At 37.5% G+C, this 22,778-nt stretch overlaps 1 protein-coding gene across 7 annotated transcripts in view; it reads left to right on the forward strand.

Annotated features, from left to right (window-relative positions):
• cacna1bb (calcium channel, voltage-dependent, N type, alpha 1B subunit, b) overlaps positions 1-22,778 on the forward strand; it is a 256,626-nt gene that overhangs the window by 129,997 nt on the left and 103,851 nt on the right. For all 7 annotated transcript variants that reach the window (XM_076886301.1, XM_076886302.1, XM_076886306.1 and 4 more), the window contains exon 6: positions 22,249-22,352. In XM_076886301.1, the coding sequence (XP_076742416.1) occupies positions 22,249-22,352 (104 nt within the window). The remainder of the gene's footprint in view (positions 1-22,248; positions 22,353-22,778) is intronic.

Here is a 22,778-nt window from a genome sequence, read left to right on the forward strand (position 1 = left end):
CAAACAAACAAACAAACAAACAAACAAACAAACAAACAAACAAACAAACCTAATTACAGCAATAATGACAGTTAAGCCACTTTATGTGTGCCTCTATTTTGAAATACTATTTACAAAAATGTTATTATTTTGGTTTGTTATAAACTTTAAACTTTTTCAAAAGTATACGATTATATTTTTGGACAAATCTTTCGATGAAACATACATTTTTATGAGCTTTTATCATGTTTCGGCCAGTGCAATCATCAGGGTGGGTCTGGGTTGATAACTGCACATTTCTGGCCAGAAATGTTTCAGCAGTGTTACATAAGTAGTACATATGTAACACTTGCTTTCTGTTACCAGCTGATACCCTACATTTGTATAGACATTGGATGGTGTGAGGTTGGGGAGTTGAGTGGGGGGGGGGGGGGGTTTACGGTGGGAGCTGAGGGGGGGGGGGGTGTTAGGTTTCCTTTTTTCTTTTTTAAGAGAGACACAGTCCTCCTGTGTCTTCTCCAAGCTTCACATGTAAGATCCAACAGTGTGAAGCACATAGCAGCTAGAAACTGTAATGCCACAGATCAGAGAGGCTTCATCATCACCATCTTCATCGCCGTACGATCAGAGCGTGAGACTTCACATCTGGAGCACAGGAGACATTCTGTGATAAGTCCTCCTTCTAGCTTGTCCCACAAGCAGTCGGTGAGATTTACTCACAACAAAAAGGGTTAATGACATTATTTCCATGAAAACATGTATTCATTCTTTGTGAAGTGTTTAAATTGTGTTTTCACTTGACCTTAGGAGTGTTAGAGTGTATTGTAATGTCTGTACTCAGGTGTTTCCCTCTGTGATCCATCCCCATCAGAGCTGAGACACTCAGGACTGAACAGACTGCACAGTTTCTGTGACTGAGCCTTCTTTGAAACCACTCATGATAGAAGGGCTTCATATTTGCAGCAGCACTACTACAGGTATTCAGTTTATTACAGGATGTGTTTGTTTCTTAGGACCAGCTCTGAGTGCACACTACCTAACATATACACCTTTCTGTTCATTACAAACCAACTACTCTGGATCATACGGCCAGTTGGCAGGAATGTTGCTGCAGGAAAACATCCCTGGAGATCACCATCATTGTCAGACTGACTGTGCCTCCTCTGTGCAGTGTCAAGATCCTCTCTAAATGAGTGTGTAAGTTAACATTTTCATTATTTTATTCCCTTTGACAAGACAAGTATCACTGATATTTACATTTACAACTACATATGTTCCCGTTTTCTGCTCTTCTTTTAAAGTCCTCAGCTATCCTGCTTCTGTGCTGCTTGCCACACATCAAACACTGGCCGGATGACAGGGAGGATCCACTCTGAAGTCACTGGACGTGATGAGGATCATATGGGACTTCATAGTTTCACAGAAACATTGTGCTCTGTGATTACAGGTTTTAAATGGACATAATGACTGCCTCTCTCTGATCAACAGGCTAAAGGATTGTTTTCATTGTTAGTGCTCTGTACAATGTATGCTTATTTAATATTTCATCACAGAGCAAACCTTTATTTATTTAACATTTTTTTTATTTTGTTTTAATGTTGAATTAACTGTGGGGATTTTTTTAAGTGGGCACTTGGGATGTCATATGACCAGAAATGTGGTAACTGGAATTCAACAGTATGGAAGAAAAAATCTGCTGAGAACGAAACACATACAAAAACCCCCAAGAAAATTCAAATTCATTCCATGTAATCCAATCTAAAACATTTTAAACTGCTGAACAGCAACACAAACAGTGTTAAAAAACAGTGTTAACAGAATGATTATGATGATTTTGTACCAAAGTTTCAGGTCACATGGCACACCTAGTGTGTAGTGTGGGGTATCAGCTGGTAAGTATAGGTTTTTTCATATTTGTGTCCTTAGAGTTTAGATAGATAAAGCCTTGTGTATAATAATTAGTCATAACCACAACTCAAAGTCAGGGACTAACTAAATTTGGGACTTTGTGTCTGAGCCCAGGTTAAAACAATGTGTAAAAAAGCATTTAGTGGCATGGCTGAACAATGCTGTATTGATACTTATTTATCCATGTTCACAAAAAGGACTATTGTGTTTATTTGATTATTTGCATGTGTTAAACTGTGTCACCACCTTAGGCTTTCATTTGAGTTTACTCACAAATCTCTATACAGTTCTCTTTTACCACTGTGTGGACTCTGTTTACATTAAAACATAAAAAAGAATGAGTAATAAAAAGATGTGTAGACAGATCAGAAGATTAAGTAGACCGATAGAAAAAGCTGTTCAGCCATGTTCTAAGAAACCAACACAATTTAAAGGTTCAGGATTGTGGTTTTAAAAGTTGAATTTTCATGTATTTCATATGTTGCTCATTATTTTTTATTTAGTTATTTAATTTAGTTATTTTTCTTTATTCTACCAGTCCTTTTCAGAAAGAAGCTGTAAAATATGACTTAAGATTTTTATGTTATTTTCTATGACATACAAAACAAATTGATGTATGTAATACTATTAAACATGATATACACATGTGTATATGTCTGAAAAACATCATGCTGTATATTAAAGTTTGTATTTTCTGCAGAATGTTTGTTCATCTTTTAAGTTCATTTCAATTAGAAGAATATGAACTTTTAATATTCATTCAGAGGTTTTCTGACTCTAAATTTTCTTTTGTCATTACTCATCTTTTTATTATTTACATTTTAAACATGCTTAGCTTTTTCCAACTTCTTCTGTGTGAACATCAGCTTTCAAAAGTTCTGCACTTTTATTTTCAGGTTAAAAATTCTGTATTTTCCAGCTCATTCAGATTTTTAACTTAACATTCAGCAATTAATTCATTTCAGTGCATACATTCAGATTCAAGCATTCACACTGCAGTTTCTTCAGAAAATGCACTTTCTAGTTATTATATTTTATTCTGTATTCCGTACGTTTTTTGAAAGCCTACTCCTTCAAAACCGTTCAACTTAGAAAAACCATTCAAACATCGTTAGATTCCTATTATTTTGGACAACATTGCTTCTATTTTTCTCATTTTTAACATTTATATTTTTAATTTTATTCAACTTTATTCAACAAAAATTTATAATGTATTTCAATGGGGAGACCCTTCAAATTCTCATTCAACTTACTCATTTTTAAACTCTTACTACTTCAACATACGTTCACATAGAGCCACCATTCAAACTTTAAAACGAAGACAAGACATTCAACTATTCAACTTGTATTTATCTTTTCAATATCTATTATACTTTTTCTTCAGTTCCAGTTTAAGTTTCATGATGTTTTTTCACCCGTTTCAGAGTTTATAATGGGTGTGTATGGGACGGAATGTTGGGGCTAGAGTGAGGCAGCTCAACTGCTAGAGTGAGAGGAGCAAAAAAATTAATCTTAAAATCTTTTTTAAAACTGCTGCTGTGTCCGCAGCGTTTGCTCTACAGGTATGATTTTACCCTCAAAACGTAGCCATGGCTGTCCTCTTTCATCCAATGTGTTTACTATTGTACTAGGTGTTATGGTTCTTTCATAAATGCCACCAATGCACAGCCTCCTCCCTCCAACTCTTCCATAGACTCTAATGTTAAAATGGCTCAGAAGGTTCGTTTGAAAATCAGAAGAGCATGGTGTCTTTCCACTGTCACCACGTCCATATAATAAGCTCCACAGGCATGAAAACTGAGAATTAGGTAGACTAGACATTGCTGTCGCTCACGGTGAAAGAATTTTGTCAATACGACTTTTACTTTTCATTTGGGAGCGATTTGTTTCGGCCTGACTTTTCTGTTCATTTTAAGCAGCAAAAGTGAGGTGCATGTCTGTGTACGTGTGTATGGAGCCCTTGGGTGCGGTCACTATAGCAACCAGGCTCACACCTGCCTGCTTAACGAGCTCTCTCTCTCACTCTGCCAAGATTCATCTTAAACACTTCTCTTTCAACTGCTGCTGTGTCCACAGTGTTAAAGCCATCATTTTACCCTCAAAACGTCGCCATCGTTGTTCTTTTCCCAACATCTTGTCTTTCAAAGCTCAGAGATGTAAACTTTTTAAACTGTGTGGGTCCAAGTGGAGGGATCACATTTTAGTCATTCAGTGATTCAAAGAATATGACCTTTTAATATTCTTTCAGATGTTTTCTGACTCTAAATGTTCTTTTCTCATTTCTTAGGTTTTTCTAATTTACAATTAAAACATTTTCAGCTTTTTTCCAACTTCTTCTTCTGTGTAACCTTCAGCTTTTAGCAGTTCAGCACTGTTGTTTTCAGGTTAAATTCAGGTTGTTTTTTTTTTTTTTTTTTATCTCATTCAAAATTTTTAACTCAAAATTCAGCAATTAATTCATTTCAGTCCATACATTCAGATTCAAGCATTCACACTGCAGTTTCTTCAGAAAATGCACTTTCTAGTTAGTGTGAATGCTTGAAAAGCATTCACAGTATTGTTATTCGAATCTTTATTATTATTATTATTATTATATTTTATCTATTCCGTACGTTTTTTGTAATCCTACTCCTTCAAAACCGTTCAACTTAGAAAAACCATTCAAACACCGTTAGATTCCTATTCTTTTGGACAACACTGCTTCTATTTTTCATATTTTTAACATTTATATTTTTAATTTTATTCAACTTTATTCAACAAAAATTTATAATGTATTTCAATGGGGAGACCCTTCAAATCCTCATTCAACTTACTCATTTTTAAACTCTTACTACTTCCACATACATTGACATAGAGCCACCATTCAAACTTTAAAACAAAGACAAGACATTCAACTATTAAACTTGTATTTATCTTTTCAATATCTATTATACTTTTTCTTCAGTTCCAGTTTAAGTTTCATGATGTTTTTTCACTCGTTTCAGAGTTTATAATGGGTGTGTATGGGACGGAATGTTGGGGCTAGAGTGAGAGAGCTCAACTGCTAGAGTGAGAGGAGCAAAAAAATTAATCTTAAAATCTTTTTTAAAACTGCTGCTGTGTCCACAGCGTTTGCTCTACAGGTATGATTTTACCCTCAAAACGTAGCCATGGCTGTCCTCTTTCATCCAATGTGTTTAGTATTGTACTAGGTGTTATGGTTCTTTCGTAAATGTCACCAATGCACAGCCTCCTCCCTCCAACTCTTCCATAGACTCTAATGTTAAAATGGCTCAGAAGGTTCGTTTGAAAATCAGAAGAGCATGGTGTCTTTCCACTGTCACCACGTCCATATAATAAACTCCACAGGCATGAAAACTGAGAATTTGGTAGACTAGACATGGCTGTCGCTCACGGTGAAAGAATTTCGTCAATACGACTTTTACTTTTCATTTGGGAGCGATTTGTTTCGGCCTGACTTTTCTGTTCATTTTAAGCAGCAAAAGTGAGGCGCATGTCTGTGTACGTGTGTATGGAGCCATTGGGTGCGGTCACTATAGCAACCAGGCTCACACCTGCCTGCTTAACGAGCTCTGCCTGCCACTGTACCAAGATTCATCTTAAACACTTCTCTTTCAACTGCTGCTGTGTCCACAGTGTTAAAGCCATCATTTTACCCTCAAAACGTCGCCATCGTTGTTCTTTTTCCAACATCTTGTCTTTCAAAGCTCAGAGATGTAAACTTTTTAAACTGTGTGGGTCCAAGTGGAGGGATCACATTTTAGTTCTTCAGTGATTCAAAGAATATGACCTTTTAATATTCTTTCAGATGTTTTCTGACTCTAAATGTTCTTTTCTCATTTCTTAGGTTTTTCTAATTTACATTTAAAACATTTTCAGCTTTTTTCCAACTCCTTCTTCTGTGTAACCTTCAGCTTTTAGCAGTTCAGCACCTTTGTTTTCAGGTTAAATTCGGGTTTTTTTTGTTTGTTTTTTTTAAATTTCATTTAATATTTTTAACTCAAAATTCAGCAATTAATTCATTTCAGTGCATACATTCAGATTCAAGCATTCACACTGCAGTTTCTTCAGAAAATGCACTTTCTAGTTAGTGTGAATGCTTGAAAAGCATTCACAGTATTGTTATTCGAATCTTTATTATTATTCTATTTTATTATTATCTATTCCGTACGTTTTTTGAAAGCCTACTCCTTCAAAACCGTTCAACTTAGAAAAACCATTCAAACATCGTTAGATTCCTATTATTTTGGACATGATTGCTTCTATTTTTCTCATTTTTAACATTTATATTTTTAATTTTATTCAACTTTATTCAACAAAAATTTCCCATGTATTTCAATGGGGAGACCCTTAAAATTCTCATTCAACTTACTCATTTTTAAACTCTTACTACTTCCACATACATTGACATAGAGCCACCATTCAAACTTTAAAACGAAGACAAGACATTCAACTATTCAACTTGTATTTATCTTTTCAATATCTATTATACTTTTTCTTCAGTTCCAGTTTAAGTTTCATGATGTTTTTTCACCCGTTTCAAAATTTATAATGGGTGTGTATGGGACGGAATGTTGGGGCTAGAGTGAGACAGCTCAACTGCTAGAGTGAGAGGAGCAAAAAAATTAATCTTAAAATCTTTTTTAAAACTGCTGCTGTGTCCGCAGCGTTTGCTCTACAGGTATGATTTTACCCTCAAAACGTAGCCATGGCTGTCCTCTTTCATCCAATGTGTTTACTATTGTCCTAGGTGTTACGGTTCTTTCATAAATGTCACCAATGCACAGCCTCCTCCCTCCAACTCTTCCATAGACTCTAATGTTAAAATGGCTCAGAAGGTTCGTTTGAAAATCAGAAGAGCATGGTGTCTTTACACTGTCACCACGTCCATATAATAAACTCCACAGGCATGAAAACTGAGAATTTGGTAGACTAGACATGGCTGTCGCTCACGGTGAAAGAATTTTGTCAGTACGACTTTTACTTTTCATTTGGGAACGATTTGTTTCGGCCTGACTTTTCTGTTCATTTTAAGCAGCAAAAGTGAGGTGCATGTCTGTGTACGTGTGTATGGAGCCATTGGGTGCGGTCACTATAGCAACCAGGCTCACACCTGCCTGCTTAACGAGCTCTGCCTGCCACTCTGCCAAGATTCATCTTAAACACTTCTCTTTCAACTGCTGCTGTGTCCACAGTGTTACAGCCATCATTTTACCCTCAAAACGTCGCCATCGTTGTTCTCTTTCCAACATCTTGTCTTTCAAAGCTCAGACATTTAAACTTTTTAAACTGTGTGGATCCAAGTGGAGGGATCACATTTTAGTCATTCAGTGATTCAAAGAATATGACCTTTTAATATTCTTTCAGATGTTTTCTGACTCTAAATGTTCTTTTCTCATTTCTTAGGTTTTTCTAATTTACAATTAAAACATTTTCAGCTTTTTTCCAACTTCTTCTTCTGTGTAACCTTCAGCTTTTAGCAGTTCAGCACTTTTGTTTTCAGGTTAAATTCGGGTTTTTTTTTAATCTCATTTAAAATTTTTAACTTAAATTCAGTAATTATTTCATTTCAATGCATACATTCAGATTCAAGCATTCACACTGCAGTTTCTTCAGAAAATGCACTTTCTAGTTAGTGTGAATGCTTGAAAAGCATTCACAGTATTGTTATTCGAATCTTTATTATTATTATTATTATATTTTATTCTGTATTCCGTACGTTTTTTGTAATCCTATAACTTCAAAACCGTTCAACTTAGAAAAACCATTCAAACACCGTTAGATTCCTATTCTTTTGGACAACACTGCTTCTATTTTTCATATTTTTAACATTTATATTTTTAATTTTATTCAACTTTATTCAACAAAAATTTATAATGTATTTCAATGGGGAGACCCTTCAAATCCTCATTCAACTTACTCATTTTTAAACTCTTACTACTTCCACATACATTGACATAGAGCCACCATTCAAACTTTAAAACGAAGACAAGACATTCAACTATTCAACTTGTATTTATCTTTTCAATATCTATTATACTTTTTCTTCAGTTCCAGTTTAAGTTTCATGATGTTTTTTCACCCGTTTCAGAGTTTATAATGGGTGTGTATGGGACGGAATGTTGGGGCTAGAGTGAGGCAGCTCAACTGCTAGAGTGAGAGGAGCAAAAAAATTAATCTTAAAATCTTTTTTAAAACTGCTGCTGTGTCCGCAGCGTTTGCTCTACAGGTATGATTTTACCCTCAAAACGTAGCCATGGCTGTCCTCTTTCATCCAATGTGTTTACTATTGTACTAGGTGTTATGGTTCTTTCATAAATGTCACCAATGCACAGCCTCCTCCCTCCAACTCTTCCATAGACTCTAATGTTAAAATGGCTCAGAAGGTTCGTTTGAAAATCAGAAGAGCATGGTGTCTTTCCACTGTCACCACGTCCATATAATAAGCTCCACAGGCATGAAAACTGAGAATTAGGTAGACTAGACATTGCTGTCGCTCACGGTGAAAGAATTTTGTCAATACGACTTTTACTTTTCATTTGGGAGCGATTTGTTTCGGCCTGACTTTTCTGTTCATTTTAAGCAGCAAAAGTGAGGCGCATGTCTGTGTACGTGTGTATGGAGCCATTGGGTGCAGTCACTATAGCAACCAGGCTCACACCTGCCTGCTTAACGAGCTCTCTCTCTCTCACTCTGCCAAGATTCATCTTAAACACTTCTCTTTCAACTGCTGCTGTGTCCACAGTGTTACAGCCATCATTTTACCCTCAAAACGTCGCCATCGTTGTTCTCTTTCCAACACCGTGTCTTTCAAAGCTCAGACTTTTAAATTTTTTAAACTGTGTGGATCCAAGCGGAGGGATCACATTTTAGTCATTCAGTGATTCAAAGAATATTAACTTTTAATATTTTTTCAGATGTTTTCTTACTAAATTTTATTTGCTCATTTCTTAGGTTTTTCTAATTTACATTTAAAACATTTTCAGCTATTTTCCAACTTCTTCTTCTGTGTAACCTTCAGCTTTTAGCAGTTCAGCACTTTTGTTTTCAGGTGAAAATTAGGTTTTTCTAATTTACAATTAAAACATTTTCAGCTTTTTTCCAACGTCTTCTTCTGTGTAACCTTCAGCTTTTAGCAGTTCAGCACTTTTGTTTTCAGGTTAAATTCGGTTTTTTTTTTGGTTTTTTTTTTTTATCTCATTCAATATTTTTAACTCAAAATTCAGCAATTAATTCATTTCAGTGCATACATTCAGATTCAAGCATTCACACTGCAGTTTCTTCAGAAAATGCACTTTCTAGTTATTATATTTTCTTATTCCGTACGTTTTTTGAAAGCCTACTCCTTCAAAACCGTTCAACTTAGAAAAACCATTCAAACATCGTTAGATTCCTATTATTTTGGACATGACTGCTTCTATTTTTCTCATTTTTAACATTTATATTTTTAATTTTATTCAACTTTATTCAACAAAAATTTCCCATGTATTTCAATGGGGAGACCCTTCAAATTCTCATTCAACTTACTCATTTTTAAACTCTTACTACTTCCACATACATTGACATAGAGCCACCATTCAAACTTTAAAACGAAGACAAGACATTCAACTATTCAACTTGTATTTATCTTTTCAATATCTATTATACTTTTTCTTCAGTTCCAGTTTAAGTTTCATGATGTTTTTTCACCCGTTTCAGAGTTTATAATGGGTGTGTATGGGACGGAATGTTGGGGCTAGAGTGAGACAGCTCAACTGCTAGAGTGAGAGGAGCAAAAAAATTAATCTTAAAATCTTTTTTAAAACTGCTGCTGTGTCCGCAGCGTTTGCTCTACAGGTATGATTTTACCCTCAAAACGTAGCCATCGCTGTCCTCTTTCATCCAATGTGTTTACTATTGTCCTAGGTGTTATGGTTCTTTCATAAATGTCACCAATGCGCAGCCTCCTCCCTCCAACTCTTCCATAGACTCTAATGTTAAAATGGCTCAGAAGGTTCGTTTGAAAATCAGAAGAGCATGGTGTCTTTCCACTGTCACCACGTCCATATAATAAACTCCACAGGCATGAAAACTGAGAATTCAGTAGACTAGAAGCTGCTGTCGCTCACGGTGAAAGAATTTTGTCAATACGACTTTTACTTTTCATTTGGGAACGATTTGTTTCGGCCTGACTTTTCTGTTCATTTTAAGCAGCAAAAGTGAGGCGCATGTCTGTGTACGTGTGTATGGAGCCATTGGGTGCGGTCACTATAGCAACCAGGCTCACACCTGCCTGCTTAACGAGCTCTCTCTCTCTCTCTGCCAAGATTGATCTCAAACACTTCTCTTTCAACTGCTGCTGTGTCCACAGTGTTACAGCCATCATTTTACCCTCAAAGTGTCGCCATCGTTGTTCTCTTTCCAACACCGTGTCTGTCAAAGCTCACACTTTTAAAATTTTTAAACTGTGTGGATCCAAGCGGAGGGATCACATTTTAGTCATTCAGTGATTCAAAGAATATGACCTTTTAATATTCTTTCAGATGTTTTCTGACTCTAAATTTTCTTTTCTCATTTCTTAGGTTTTTCTAATTTACAATTAAAACATTTTCAGCTTTTTTCCAACTTCTTCTTCTGTGTAACCTTCAGCTTTTAGCAGTTCAGCACTTTTGTTTTCAGGTTAAATTCAGGGTTTTTTTTTTTATCTCATTCAAGATTTTTAAATTAAATTCAGTAATTAATTCATTTCAGTGCATACATTCAGATTCAAGCATTCACACTGCAGTTTCTTCAGAAAATGCACTTTCTAGTTCTATTTTATTATTATCTATTCCGTACGTTTTTTGAAAGCCTACTCCTTCAAAACCGTTCAACTTAGAAAAACCATTCAAACATCGTTAGATTCCTATTATTTTGGACATGATTGCTTCTATTTTTCTCATTTTTAACATTTATATTTTTAATTTTATTCAACTTTATTCAACAAAAATTTCCCATGTATTTCAATGGGGAGACCCTTAAAATTCTCATTCAACTTACTCATTTTTAAACTCTTACTACTTCCACATACATTGACATAGAGCCACCATTCAAACTTTAAAACGAAGACAAGACATTCAACTATTCAACTTGTATTTATCTTTTCAATATCTATTATACTTTTTCTTCAGTTCCAGTTTAAGTTTCATGATGTTTTTTCACCCGTTTCAAAATTTATAATGGGTGTGTATGGGACGGAATGTTGGGGCTAGAGTGAGACAGCTCAACTGCTAGAGTGAGAGGAGCAAAAAAATTAATCTTAAAATCTTTTTTAAAACTGCTGCTGTGTCCGCAGCGTTTGCTCTACAGGTATGATTTTACCCTCAAAACGTAGCCATGGCTGTCCTCTTTCATCCAATGTGTTTACTATTGTCCTAGGTGTTACGGTTCTTTCATAAATGTCACCAATGCACAGCCTCCTCCCTCCAACTCTTCCATAGACTCTAATGTTAAAATGGCTCAGAAGGTTCGTTTGAAAATCAGAAGAGCATGGTGTCTTTACACTGTCACCACGTCCATATAATAAACTCCACAGGCATGAAAACTGAGAATTTGGTAGACTAGACATGGCTGTCGCTCACGGTGAAAGAATTTTGTCAGTACGACTTTTACTTTTCATTTGGGAACGATTTGTTTCGGCCTGACTTTTCTGTTCATTTTAAGCAGCAAAAGTGAGGTGCATGTCTGTGTACGTGTGTATGGAGCCATTGGGTGCGGTCACTATAGCAACCAGGCTCACACCTGCCTGCTTAACGAGCTCTGCCTGCCACTGTGCCAAGATTCATCTTAAGCACTTCTCTTTCAACTGCTGCTGTGTCCACAGTGTTACAGCCATCATTTTACCCTCAAAACGTCGCCATCGTTGTTCTCTTTCCAACATCTTGTCTTTCAAAGCTCAGACATTTAAACTTTTTAAACTGTGTGGATCCAAGTGGAGGGATCACATTTTAGTCATTCAGTGATTCAAAGAATATGACCTTTTAATATTCTTTCAGATGTTTTCTGACTCTAAATGTTCTTTTCTCATTTCTTAGGTTTTTCTAATTTACAATTAAAACATTTTCAGCTTTTTTCCAACTTCTTCTTCTGTGTAACCTTCAGCTTTTAGCAGTTCAGCACTTTTGTTTTCAGGTTAAATTCGGGTTTTTTTTTAATCTCATTTAAAATTTTTAACTTAAATTCAGTAATTATTTCATTTCAATGCATACATTCAGATTCAAGCATTCACACTGCAGTTTCTTCAGAAAATGCACTTTCTAGTTTAAGTTGAATTATTATTATTTATTTATTTTTTAATGTATGTGTTTTTCTTTGTTTTTTGTTTTTTTGTAATGTCAAATGTACAGCACTTTATTTTCAGCTGGGATTTGTCTGAAATTGCTATATAAATAAATTGCTTGCTTGCTAGCTTATAAAAACAACACAGGATCTCTCTGCATCTGATAATTATTTTCTGTATTAGACATATTCCACAGCTCTTGTCTTTTATCTAAACTGTTGGTGGTCATCTAGTGACTGCTGCCCCCACCTCCTCACCCCATCAAGTTGCCTCAGTGTCTGACTCATGATTTCACCCCTCTATCAGCACATCTGTTCTTCCCTTTAAGTCTGATTTTCCCAGGTTTTTCCAGTCCATGCCTAAAACCCACTGACACTTATTTTTGTCAGACTACAAGCATCAAGCTGTTCTTAATGGATTACTTACACCCTCACCAGGTCTGCTTGTTTGAGGCACTGGTGTTCATAGGTTCCATTGGCAATTACTTGAATGGAGTGGCTGAGTGTGTGCCAGCAGAACTTTACATTTTTCCCTCTAATTTGCCCCGCTTAGCAAATCTTGCCTTCAATATAGATGGAAGCACAGATGTGCCTCACAGTGCCAGAGGCTGCTTGTTGATATATAGAATAGTGAGTGGATCACACCCTCCATCCAGAAGTGATAAAGGATAAACTGATGTGATGGATGTCTTTCTAGGATGCCCAGGGGCTTTAACAGGTCTTTTCTTTCTTTTAGCAGCGGTATTGATTTCACCTTGGCTGTCTATCTGTCTGTACATACCGGATGTTTTTATGTCTTTGTCATCATGACAAAATGTGCCCACAACTACAATGGGATTCAACACAAAGACTATTTTGAGCACTTTTAGAGGTGTTATGTTTGTTTCACAGAGACATTATGAATGTAATAGTGTTACAACTGTCTAAGTCACAGGCACAACACTTTACAGGTGTTTAGTTGAGATCAGATTCATGTTCAAAAATGATCCATGAGTACTGCATGAAGAATGGGTGTAGATGTAGTGGAAGCAAGGAGCTATTGCTTTGTAGCACATTTTTTTATTTTTGGATTTATTTGTAATTCTCTCTTTACGATCTAAAATATATAATATTTATCAACCATTAAAGCCTAGCTGGTAATAATTACAAATATTTACATGGCGTGTTATCATGGAGCAAAATCATCCTGGAGATGTCTACTGTACCAATGCAGGTCAGCATCACATAGATGCAATATGCTGTCATTAAGCTTTATAGATAAATGATTGACACCAGTAGAGTCCAGTAGATAGAAAGGTGTCCACCTGTCTCTCTTCAGCTGCTTATCTGGTTTCGGGTCCCTCTCAACAGCCACTTCCTCCAGCCCCTCTGACCTATTACATTCTGTGCTAGATTAACCCGTCAATATGGTCATTTAGTTCCTTAGTGAAAAAGATGGTTTTCTTTCTTCTTTCTGTCAGAACCGTAACAGATAGTAGAAAAACGAAAGAAATGCCCACATCCTTGTGATTACACTGAGGTTAATGCAGCAGAATAATTTCACCCTATTTTTCAGTGATTTTTATATTTAAAATAGCAACTGATAGGATACTTAATTCTGGAGTCCTGAATATCCTCACATGTAGCTAAAATCAGCTGACTATGTACTCGGTTTGTTCAGACAGTTAAATCTGAGAATTCCAGCAGCTCTTAGGCTTTCACCTCAGAGACCTTACTGTATGTCAGTATCTGGGAAAAAGGAAAAAAAAAGATTTGCACAAGCTCAGCTGAATTCAGCTCATCTCTCCAAGCTGCCAGGTGAGAATCACCTGCTGACTCTGGGAGTGAATGCTGATGCAAGAGACTGCACTAGCTAACAAGGTCTCCCAGGTTCTCCTGAGAGATAAATACTAAGACATGTAATGCTACTACTGTCAATATAAAATAAATAAAAACCAGCATGTTTTCAAGAAAATAAAAAAGATTTTGTTGCATATTGTTCATGGGAAAACCTGAGGTCTGCATGTGATTCCTTACTAGGTCAGACCTGGTAACATTTCTATCATTTTTAGTGATTCTAAATACACACATATTTCTCATTACGAAATAGACAAAGTTATAACTCTCTCCTACATCTGGAGGTGTTCTAATGCACTAAATAGAGATAACATGGGAAAAGACACACACACACCCACAAAGGCAAAAGGCAATCTGAGTGGACCAAGGGACGCTGCATCCTCCCTGGCTAACAATAATGAGCATACTCTGGCTTGTCCGCCTTTCTGACTCTGGTCATTTGTAAACTGAAATTCATGTTTTATTTAGTATGGCCAAAAGCTAGTGATTGACCCAAAAAATTAATTAGGAAAGTTTTTACTGAAGAGACAGAGCAAGGGAGCCAAGGGATTTTATACAACCAGAAGTCGTTTTTTTTTTTTTTTTAACCAGTGAAGTCGCCTTCTGGTGACCACTAAATAGAATGGAGATTTAGGGTATTTCTACATTGCTACCACTTTTAAGATGTAGAAGCCATTTCCATCTTGTGTTTTATCTATTACACCCACACTAGTCCATAAAGATCACAGGCACTGCAGGCACAGTTTGTGTGCCCTTAGTTGCCAGAGTCACTCTCATGTTCACGTGTTATTTGTTTTTGTTTTTTTCTGAAAACTGCAGCAAGTCCAGCCCAGCAGAAGCTCCAGTAAAAAAAACATGATGGGGATGCAGTGACAGCACTGTTGGGTAATGAAAAATGAAACAACCAATGTGGTGACCATAAACCTCAGACTTCTCTGGAATCATCACAAATATTTCATATGTTTAGTTTCACTCAGTCACATTAGTCTACATTTGCACATCTATTATAATCTTCTTTTGAAGTTCCCACGTCAGATCTTTAACATCTTTTGCCCAATTTAACCCCTGCCTTTTCTTCTCTCTCACTGTCTCCAAACGTGCCATCCCCCTCTTCTCTTCCTTTGTCTTTGGCCAACAGTACAACAGTTTCTACTGGTACCCTGTTGACTGGAGGCAGTCATTAATGATCCAAGCCCAGACTAATCCAGTATTACCAATGAGCCACACATTCAATTTGCAAAGAATTTACGCCAAGTTCACAATTTTACACCTACCAGATTGAATTATAAAACACAACTTTTTGGTAAAGTGATGAAAAGAGAGTCTGTGGCAGTTTAGAGTTTTTTGAGTTGTAACTAGGGCTGTGCGATATGACCAAAATCTCATATCCAATATAAGAATTCTATCGTCCCGATAACAATATAAATCACAAAAATGTAACATTTTCTGTAAATTCTTTAAACTTCAGGCAGCTCGACTTGCAGGAAGTGTTTCCAGCTGCGTGTCATGTAGCTGGAGTCGAGTGTTTTAACAGATGCATGAAACTATACATTTTTAGACATAAGTTGTAACGGCCGCCGTTTTCTTTGTGAGTATTTATTACACGGCGTGCTGCGGGGAAAAGCCTGTTCTAACGTTTGAGTCTAAGGTTTATTTTTTAGCACCTGGCGGCTCTTTTTTACTTCTCATCCGTAATTTCAGTTTATTTTGAAACGTCTCAACAGGATCTTGAGCTTTATTGTGAAACGTTTATGTGGAACATAAACAAGCGGACACGCGATGCTGTTACCGTCGTTGTTGCTAACCACAACGCATAAAAACAGGCGCTTGTCCGTCCGTAGTGTGGTTATATAAAATATAAGAGAAAGAGAGAACTTTAAGAAATTAATATAGCCACAACAGTGACCATCAAAACGATGAAAAAATATTGCCGTAAACAGTTTATTTTGCGACACCACGAAACAAACAATAGCGTAAAATGAAACCATAGATGTTTTTATATTGTCATCCGATATATATCGTTATATCGAACAGCCCTAGTCGTAACTGTAATCAGAGTTTTTAGAAGACATTTAGAAGACACTCTGTAACTGCCACGGTAATAAAACTGACCTCAGTGCATCATATTATGTATCACAAGCCTGCAATATACTACTACAGGTGAGCAATACATCAAAATGAAGGCTGAGTTTAAAGATTGCCAGTCAAGATGACCTCTAAATGTTTGAACCTTCTTTTACTTGCAATATTTGGCTGGTTAGGTTAAAAAAAAAAGAAGGTAATTTCTGAAACCTATTACTTCATGCTTCACTGAACTCAACTGATTTGAGTGGAAGAGAAAACATGAAAGGAAAATCTTGTAAGGTTTATACCGAGAGAATTTAACTAAAGGTGGAGGGAAAAGAGATGCAGAGAAAGACATGAAGATTGAGTGATAAGATGATGAGACGGTGATGAAATGCTGGAAATGCTGTAAAAGATACGATGCCGTGCAAAGCAGCGAAGCTTCCCTCAGCCATTTATCCTGGTGTGTGGGCGGCTGCTTCTCTGACAGCCGAGACAGAGGGTGTGCTTCTGTACATTTGTGTGCGTTCTTCTCACATTCTCGGGTGCATAATATACATCTCCTGCCTGCTGATTCAGCCGCCCCGAACCTCCCATCACAATTACAGCCAGTGTGTGGCAGCGCCGCGACACTGACGTCTGCAAAAAGTCACCGGCCTCAACAGAGCCCATCAGTCGGCAGGTCTGTCCCGAGCTAACAGGCCGCTGTGTGGGTGCTGACTCCCAGAATCGCCTTTGGGGAAAGTAACATGACTATTATCCCCATTGTAGCTCAGTCACTGTGAAGTACAGTGTCATTTTGGGACATAACCAAAAATGATAATAAAACATCCAACTACACATAGCTGATGTATTGGAACCCTGTAAGCCTCAGAAAATGGGGGAGAAAAAGCCTTACAGCTTACATGAGGCAACATTATAATTCAGTAGGAATCATATTTTAGCTACCTGATGATTCAGTATTTCCTTCTCATTCATCATAATAATCTTTTGATCTGGTTTTTGTGTTGCGTGTCTTGAAACTGAACCAAACCGTAAATATTAACTTCGCAAATCCAAAACAAATACCTTACAGTTTTTCTCAAATGCTAAAACACATTTCACAAACGTTTCCACCATGTTCCCCAATGTCTAAATACAACACCCTTTTCTAAAGCTACATAAACACAACAAAATGTAAACACTATACTGTGTGTAATGACACACTACAGCAAAAGAATTGAAAACACAATGCTCAATTTGTGAGAAGGTTCTTTTCATAACTGCCAATGCATATTTTAGAAACTATACAGTAACGAATCGTCGTAGATCTCTGTGGGGGATTAGGCATTTAGATTTGTGAGTTTCATATGAAGAGTATAAATCCATAGAAAATCCTGCATGTACGTACACTACTGTAACACAACTCAATGCAAAAACAGAATCTATTGCACACAACAGTACTCTTGAAAACATGATCAGGGTGTGAAGATTTTTTATTTACGTTATTCACACCACACACACGCCACAATCACTGTGCGGCATCATGTCGCTGAGCTGCATCGAGCCACATCACCTCATCCACATCGCAGGCTATATTGTCTCTCGCCAGGCACCGCGGGAAAAACACCCTGGAATGGCGAATCCATCCTTGGAAGGCCTCCGCTGGGATGTCAACACAGGCCAGCTCCATTGCCCTTAGGAGGTTCTCTCTTGTGTATGGCTGTCTGTCATACACCTTCCATCTCCATGATGAGAAGAACTCCTCTATAGGGTTCAGGAAAGGGGAGTAGGGTAGCAGACAGACGTTTAAAAAGTGGTCACTGTTGGTGGTGAACCACTCTCTGATTTGATTTGTTCTGTGGAAGCAGACATTGTCCCAAATGATCACATAAATGTGATGTGCTAGCCTAGGATGGTGTTGTTGATGGTCCAGGAGGATGTGTTTTAGCTCCTCTAGGAAGGTGCGGAGACGTTGGGTGTTGTAAGACCCAAGGACAGCAAGGACAAGCCCCTTCGAACCCATGGCCGCACAAAAAGTAATATTATCCCCCCGTTGGCCAGGGACCTCAGCGATGGCTCTTTGGCCAATGATGTTACGGCCTCTTTGCCTTCGTTTCTGCAGGTTGAAGCCAGCCTCATCCAGGAAGAGGTACTCATGAGGTCTGGCCATCGTGTCCAACTGTAATATCCTCTGTGAAAATGTGAAAGTGCACAGGTGTTCAGAACAACAGTCAATCAGGTAGCACAGTATTGTCCAGAAGTAATGTAGGCCACTGAGCAACACAGTATGTCCACTAACTGTACTGTGAACATGGATGTATACTTACTTGCACATACTCGTAACGTAGGTCTTTGTGTCGCAGAGTTGCGCTCAAAGGGAACCCTATAGACCTGTTTCATCCGCGTCTTTTTGCGCCGGAGAACTCGGTCTATTGTGGCCAAGCTGACATCGTCAATGCTCTCAAAGTTGACATTATCGGCAATGACTTTGTCTCTGATCTCCCGGAGTCTGATGAGGTTGTTCCCACGAACCATATCCACAATGAGGGTTTCTTGTGCCGCTGTAAATATGGCAACCCTCCCACCTCTATGTGGCATTCTTTCAACTCTGAAGAAAGAAACATGTGTTGTCAATTGACATGTGTTAAAATACAGTCACAACTGATTTGAAACCAATAGACTACTTTCACAGGTTTGTAAAACTGTATTGTGACAAAGAAAGCAATCGAGTACAATACCTGGTGTGTTGTCTGAATGCCCTGATAATGGTGGCCACGGTGAACCTACTCAGGTTTGGATGGACTCTTAGTTAGGGCTGGGCAATATGGCCTAAAATTCATATCGCGATATAATTTGAAGCATGTGCGGTAACGAGATATATCACCATATATTCTTTTCTTCTGTATAACGTATTTTCCACACTATAAGGCACACTTAAAATCCTTTTAATTTTCTCAAAAATCAAGAGTATGTATGAATTCTGGTTGTGCTTACTGACCTCGAACCGATTTTGGCGTGCAGAAATCTGTTAAAAAATATTTTAGTACAACTTTGGTAAGCCACACTGCTTGATGGATTGTCAGAGCATTACGGCTGCCGTAGTGAGGAGCTTTGCGGAGTAATCTGGGTCCAAAACTCCGTCTTCTTCAGGTCATAAAGTCAAACGAACACTAAGAGTTAAAAACGGTCTAAATTCTTTCATCTTTAATTAAATCATCAGAATTGCTGCTTTATCGGGTGTAACAATTAAGTTTTACATCCATGAAAACAGAATTTATTAAATTTAACGGAGTTAGAAGTTAATAGGAAGTTAGCTCACTAGTTTCCACCTAAACATTTCATACCATGTTCTGACTGAGAGATTTTTGAAACTAATTCAAACGTACAGCTCTGCTACCACTTCCAACATAAATGAAGACAGAAAACTAAACAGCAGTGGCGTTTGCAGGGTTACTGAAGTTGGACTACCTGGTATATAATGTTGTGCTACGTGATTGCTAGCGACACAGCTATGTTAGCATAACATTAGCACAGTGAAGCTGGAGGATGAACGCCAACTTTTTTCCCACTCGATAAAAGTTAACGTGAGGGATTCTGGTGGTCAGGGACAAATGCAATCGCATAGCAGGATGCCATACACGGGCCAAACTTCAGTCAGGAGAATAACTGAGATTATTCATCCACAAAACGAGGCTAGTTATTAATATACTGCAACAACATGGGAATAGAACAGCTGCGAGAAAATTCAGCATTAATGAATCACTGTTACGGAAGTGGAGGAAGCGCAGTTTTTGGCTTTCCCCATATTTCAAAAGTGCTTCATCTCTTTGCTATGACTGTGGCCCGCCATAATTTGCAGATGATAATGGTTTTAGCCGCTGCGATGCTTTCGACCAAAACAGGCGCAGCTTGATGACATCATCAACATGCGCTATCGCGATAGAGCGATATACTCAAAATCTCTATCGTTGGCCAAATTTATATCGTTTCTATCGTATATCGTTTATATCGTCCACCCTTACTCTTAGTCCTGCTTCAGCCATTGTCATGCCATGGACAATGACTGTTGCTCGCATCTCGTCCGTAATGATGGTGCGAGGTTGTCTTGCTCTCCCTCCTGGGCCTCCTCCTCTTCCTCGTTGGCCTGCTCCTCTTCTTCCAGGGCCAGCTCTTCTCCCTCCTTTGCATCGAATTCCTCTTCCCCTGACTCTGCCTTCATCCATTGTGTTTGTTTGGACTCTTCAGCATACTGTGCACTCTGAACTTGCTTTTATACATGTGATCACAGCATTAGCAACAGGTGTCTTCAATTTTGAGTCGTTGTGTGTAATGAATGATGCCAGGTGTGTTCATTGTGTTCAGATATTGCTGACTGTGGCAAGCATGTTGCATCACATGAGCTTTCATTTGAGAATATGAGTTCTTTTGCAACTTGTGTTTTAGCAAGGAAAGATGTGTTTAGATTTATGACAACGGAGGATTGTCTCCTGTGAATTGTGTCTTCATGTGACATGTGTTTATGATATTGGTAAATGATGGCTAGATTTAGTAAATGTGTTTAGACAACTGGTCATTTTGTTTAGAGGATTGGCTTTTGTGTTTTAGCATTTGAGAAAAACTGTAAAAACGCTAAAATAATGGTTTATCATCTAATCTGAGCTGTTGAGACAAACTCGTTTTACTTTACTGATAAAAATAACTAAGGAAATGATCTAACAATAAATGAGGAAAGTCCAAAAACTCGGCATTAATGACTGCATTAATATGAACACAGTACTTCATAATCACAGGATCCTATAGAGTAGTGTGTGTGTGTGTGTGTGTGTGTGTGTGTGTGTGTGTGTGTGTGTGTGTGTGTGTGTGTGTGTGTGTGTACGTATGTACCATGTTTAGATATTTTTGTGAGGACCAAAAATGGGAATGCTAATATGTGGGGACCAAAAGTCCCTTATGGGGGAAAAAATACCTGTCCCTGAGTTTGAAGGTTTTAGTGTCAGAGCTATAATTAGGTTAGGGTTAGGCCATGGCATTTATTTTCGATGGTTATGGTTAGGGGAAGTGGCTAGGTAATGCTAGAGAAAGCATGCTAGGGATGACATAATGTCAATTGGATGTCCCAACTAAAACATGAAAACAAGTGTGTAAAAACAAGTGTGTGTCACAAATCACAGAGCAGACAGAACTAAATGACCATAAGTGTAGATCCTAATTTTTTAGCTTTTCTTTTATGTTTCATTGTGGGTCTGACCATCTGCACTAAGCACGGAAACACTGGAAACACAAGTGAACATCTGAGGCTGGTATCTCAGCAGATTAATGCTCGTGATTTGGATTTCAGCCGTCAGATATGCATCTAATGTTCAGGGATCTAATTATTATGTTTGTGTTGTCTGCATTTTGCACCTACCTGATATCAGTTGGTGCCGTGTGCCTTCTTGGACTGGTGATCAGTTTGTGTTTGTGTATTTGAAGTGAGAATATAGAGTCATTTAAATGCTCTGTTTCTCTGTTTGTGTAGGAGCAATTTATTTTTAAAATATAGGTTTCTGTTTGGCATTGATAGAGGACCGAGTTATTTGCATGAGGAACATTAGCTGGGCTGTTTTGGGGGACCCCATTGATATGATAGAGTGTTGGGTTGTTGTTTTTTTCAGTGTTTTGTTTTATTTAATTGAAAAGTTGTTTTTCTGATGAGGCAAGTAGGCAAAAGTTCTTGTTCTGTCAGCCACAGTAGTGAAAAATACATTCATATTCAGAGCTGTGGATGAAAATTTGAAAATAGTTTGAAGAAAAGCAATAATACAGAACCAAGTTTATTCAAAACTTTATTCATTAACTTAGTAAAGTGTAGTTACTACCTTACACTGAGCATGCAGTTTAATAAGAAAATGAACAGTCAGCCCAGGTGTCCTTTTGCACTTCTTTTTTCTTTGATTTTTTGTTTTATTTATGAGTTTAATTAAATGAATGAAATGAGAATTTATTTATTTGTACTCCCACTGGAAATAAAAGCTTTGCACATTTTTTTCAGAGTTTGGCAAAGACACTGAAAATGTTCTTGGAGCTTAACGTATACAAACTTTAACTTAATTTGATTTTGAGAGTGCATCTCACAACAAAGCACAGAAGAATTAAATCTACATATACCAGTACTAATGCTAATATTGTTTTCTGTGTGTCCAGACCAATGACGTCGCAGGAAACACTTGGAACTGGCTTTACTTCATCCCTCTCATAATCATCGGCTCCTTCTTCATGCTTAACCTGGTGCTTGGTGTTCTTTCTGGGTAAGTCATATATTACAGGTAAACCTAAAGGGTGAACTGTAGTTATATATTCTCTTCTTTACGATCATTATGTTGTTTGCCTTGTTTGAAATCACCTCTGCCCCTGCTGTTTTTGTCAGGTTGCCAGTTTCTTTCACTGAATTTCAGCTTCTCACAGTCTGTGTCAAAGGATGTGCCAAAATGAAAGAGTGAGACAAAAAGTCAAAGAAAACTAACTTTTAATAAGTCAATGAACAAAAGAAGCAAATACTAATACAGCAGAAACCCCAACTTATGAAATTAATTCATTCCCAAGGGTCTTTCGTAAGTCGAAGCACTCATCGTGCCTTTTGAGTGAACGATAGGTTAATTGCTAACTGCAACAACAATACGTCGTTCAAGTGGAACAGCGAAGCGCAAGTACGGAAGCCAAGGGGGTTGTCACAT

This window comes from Maylandia zebra, linkage group LG7 (assembly GCF_041146795.1).
Source record: "Maylandia zebra isolate NMK-2024a linkage group LG7, Mzebra_GT3a, whole genome shotgun sequence".
Lineage (NCBI taxonomy): Eukaryota > Metazoa > Chordata > Actinopteri > Cichliformes > Cichlidae > Maylandia > Maylandia zebra.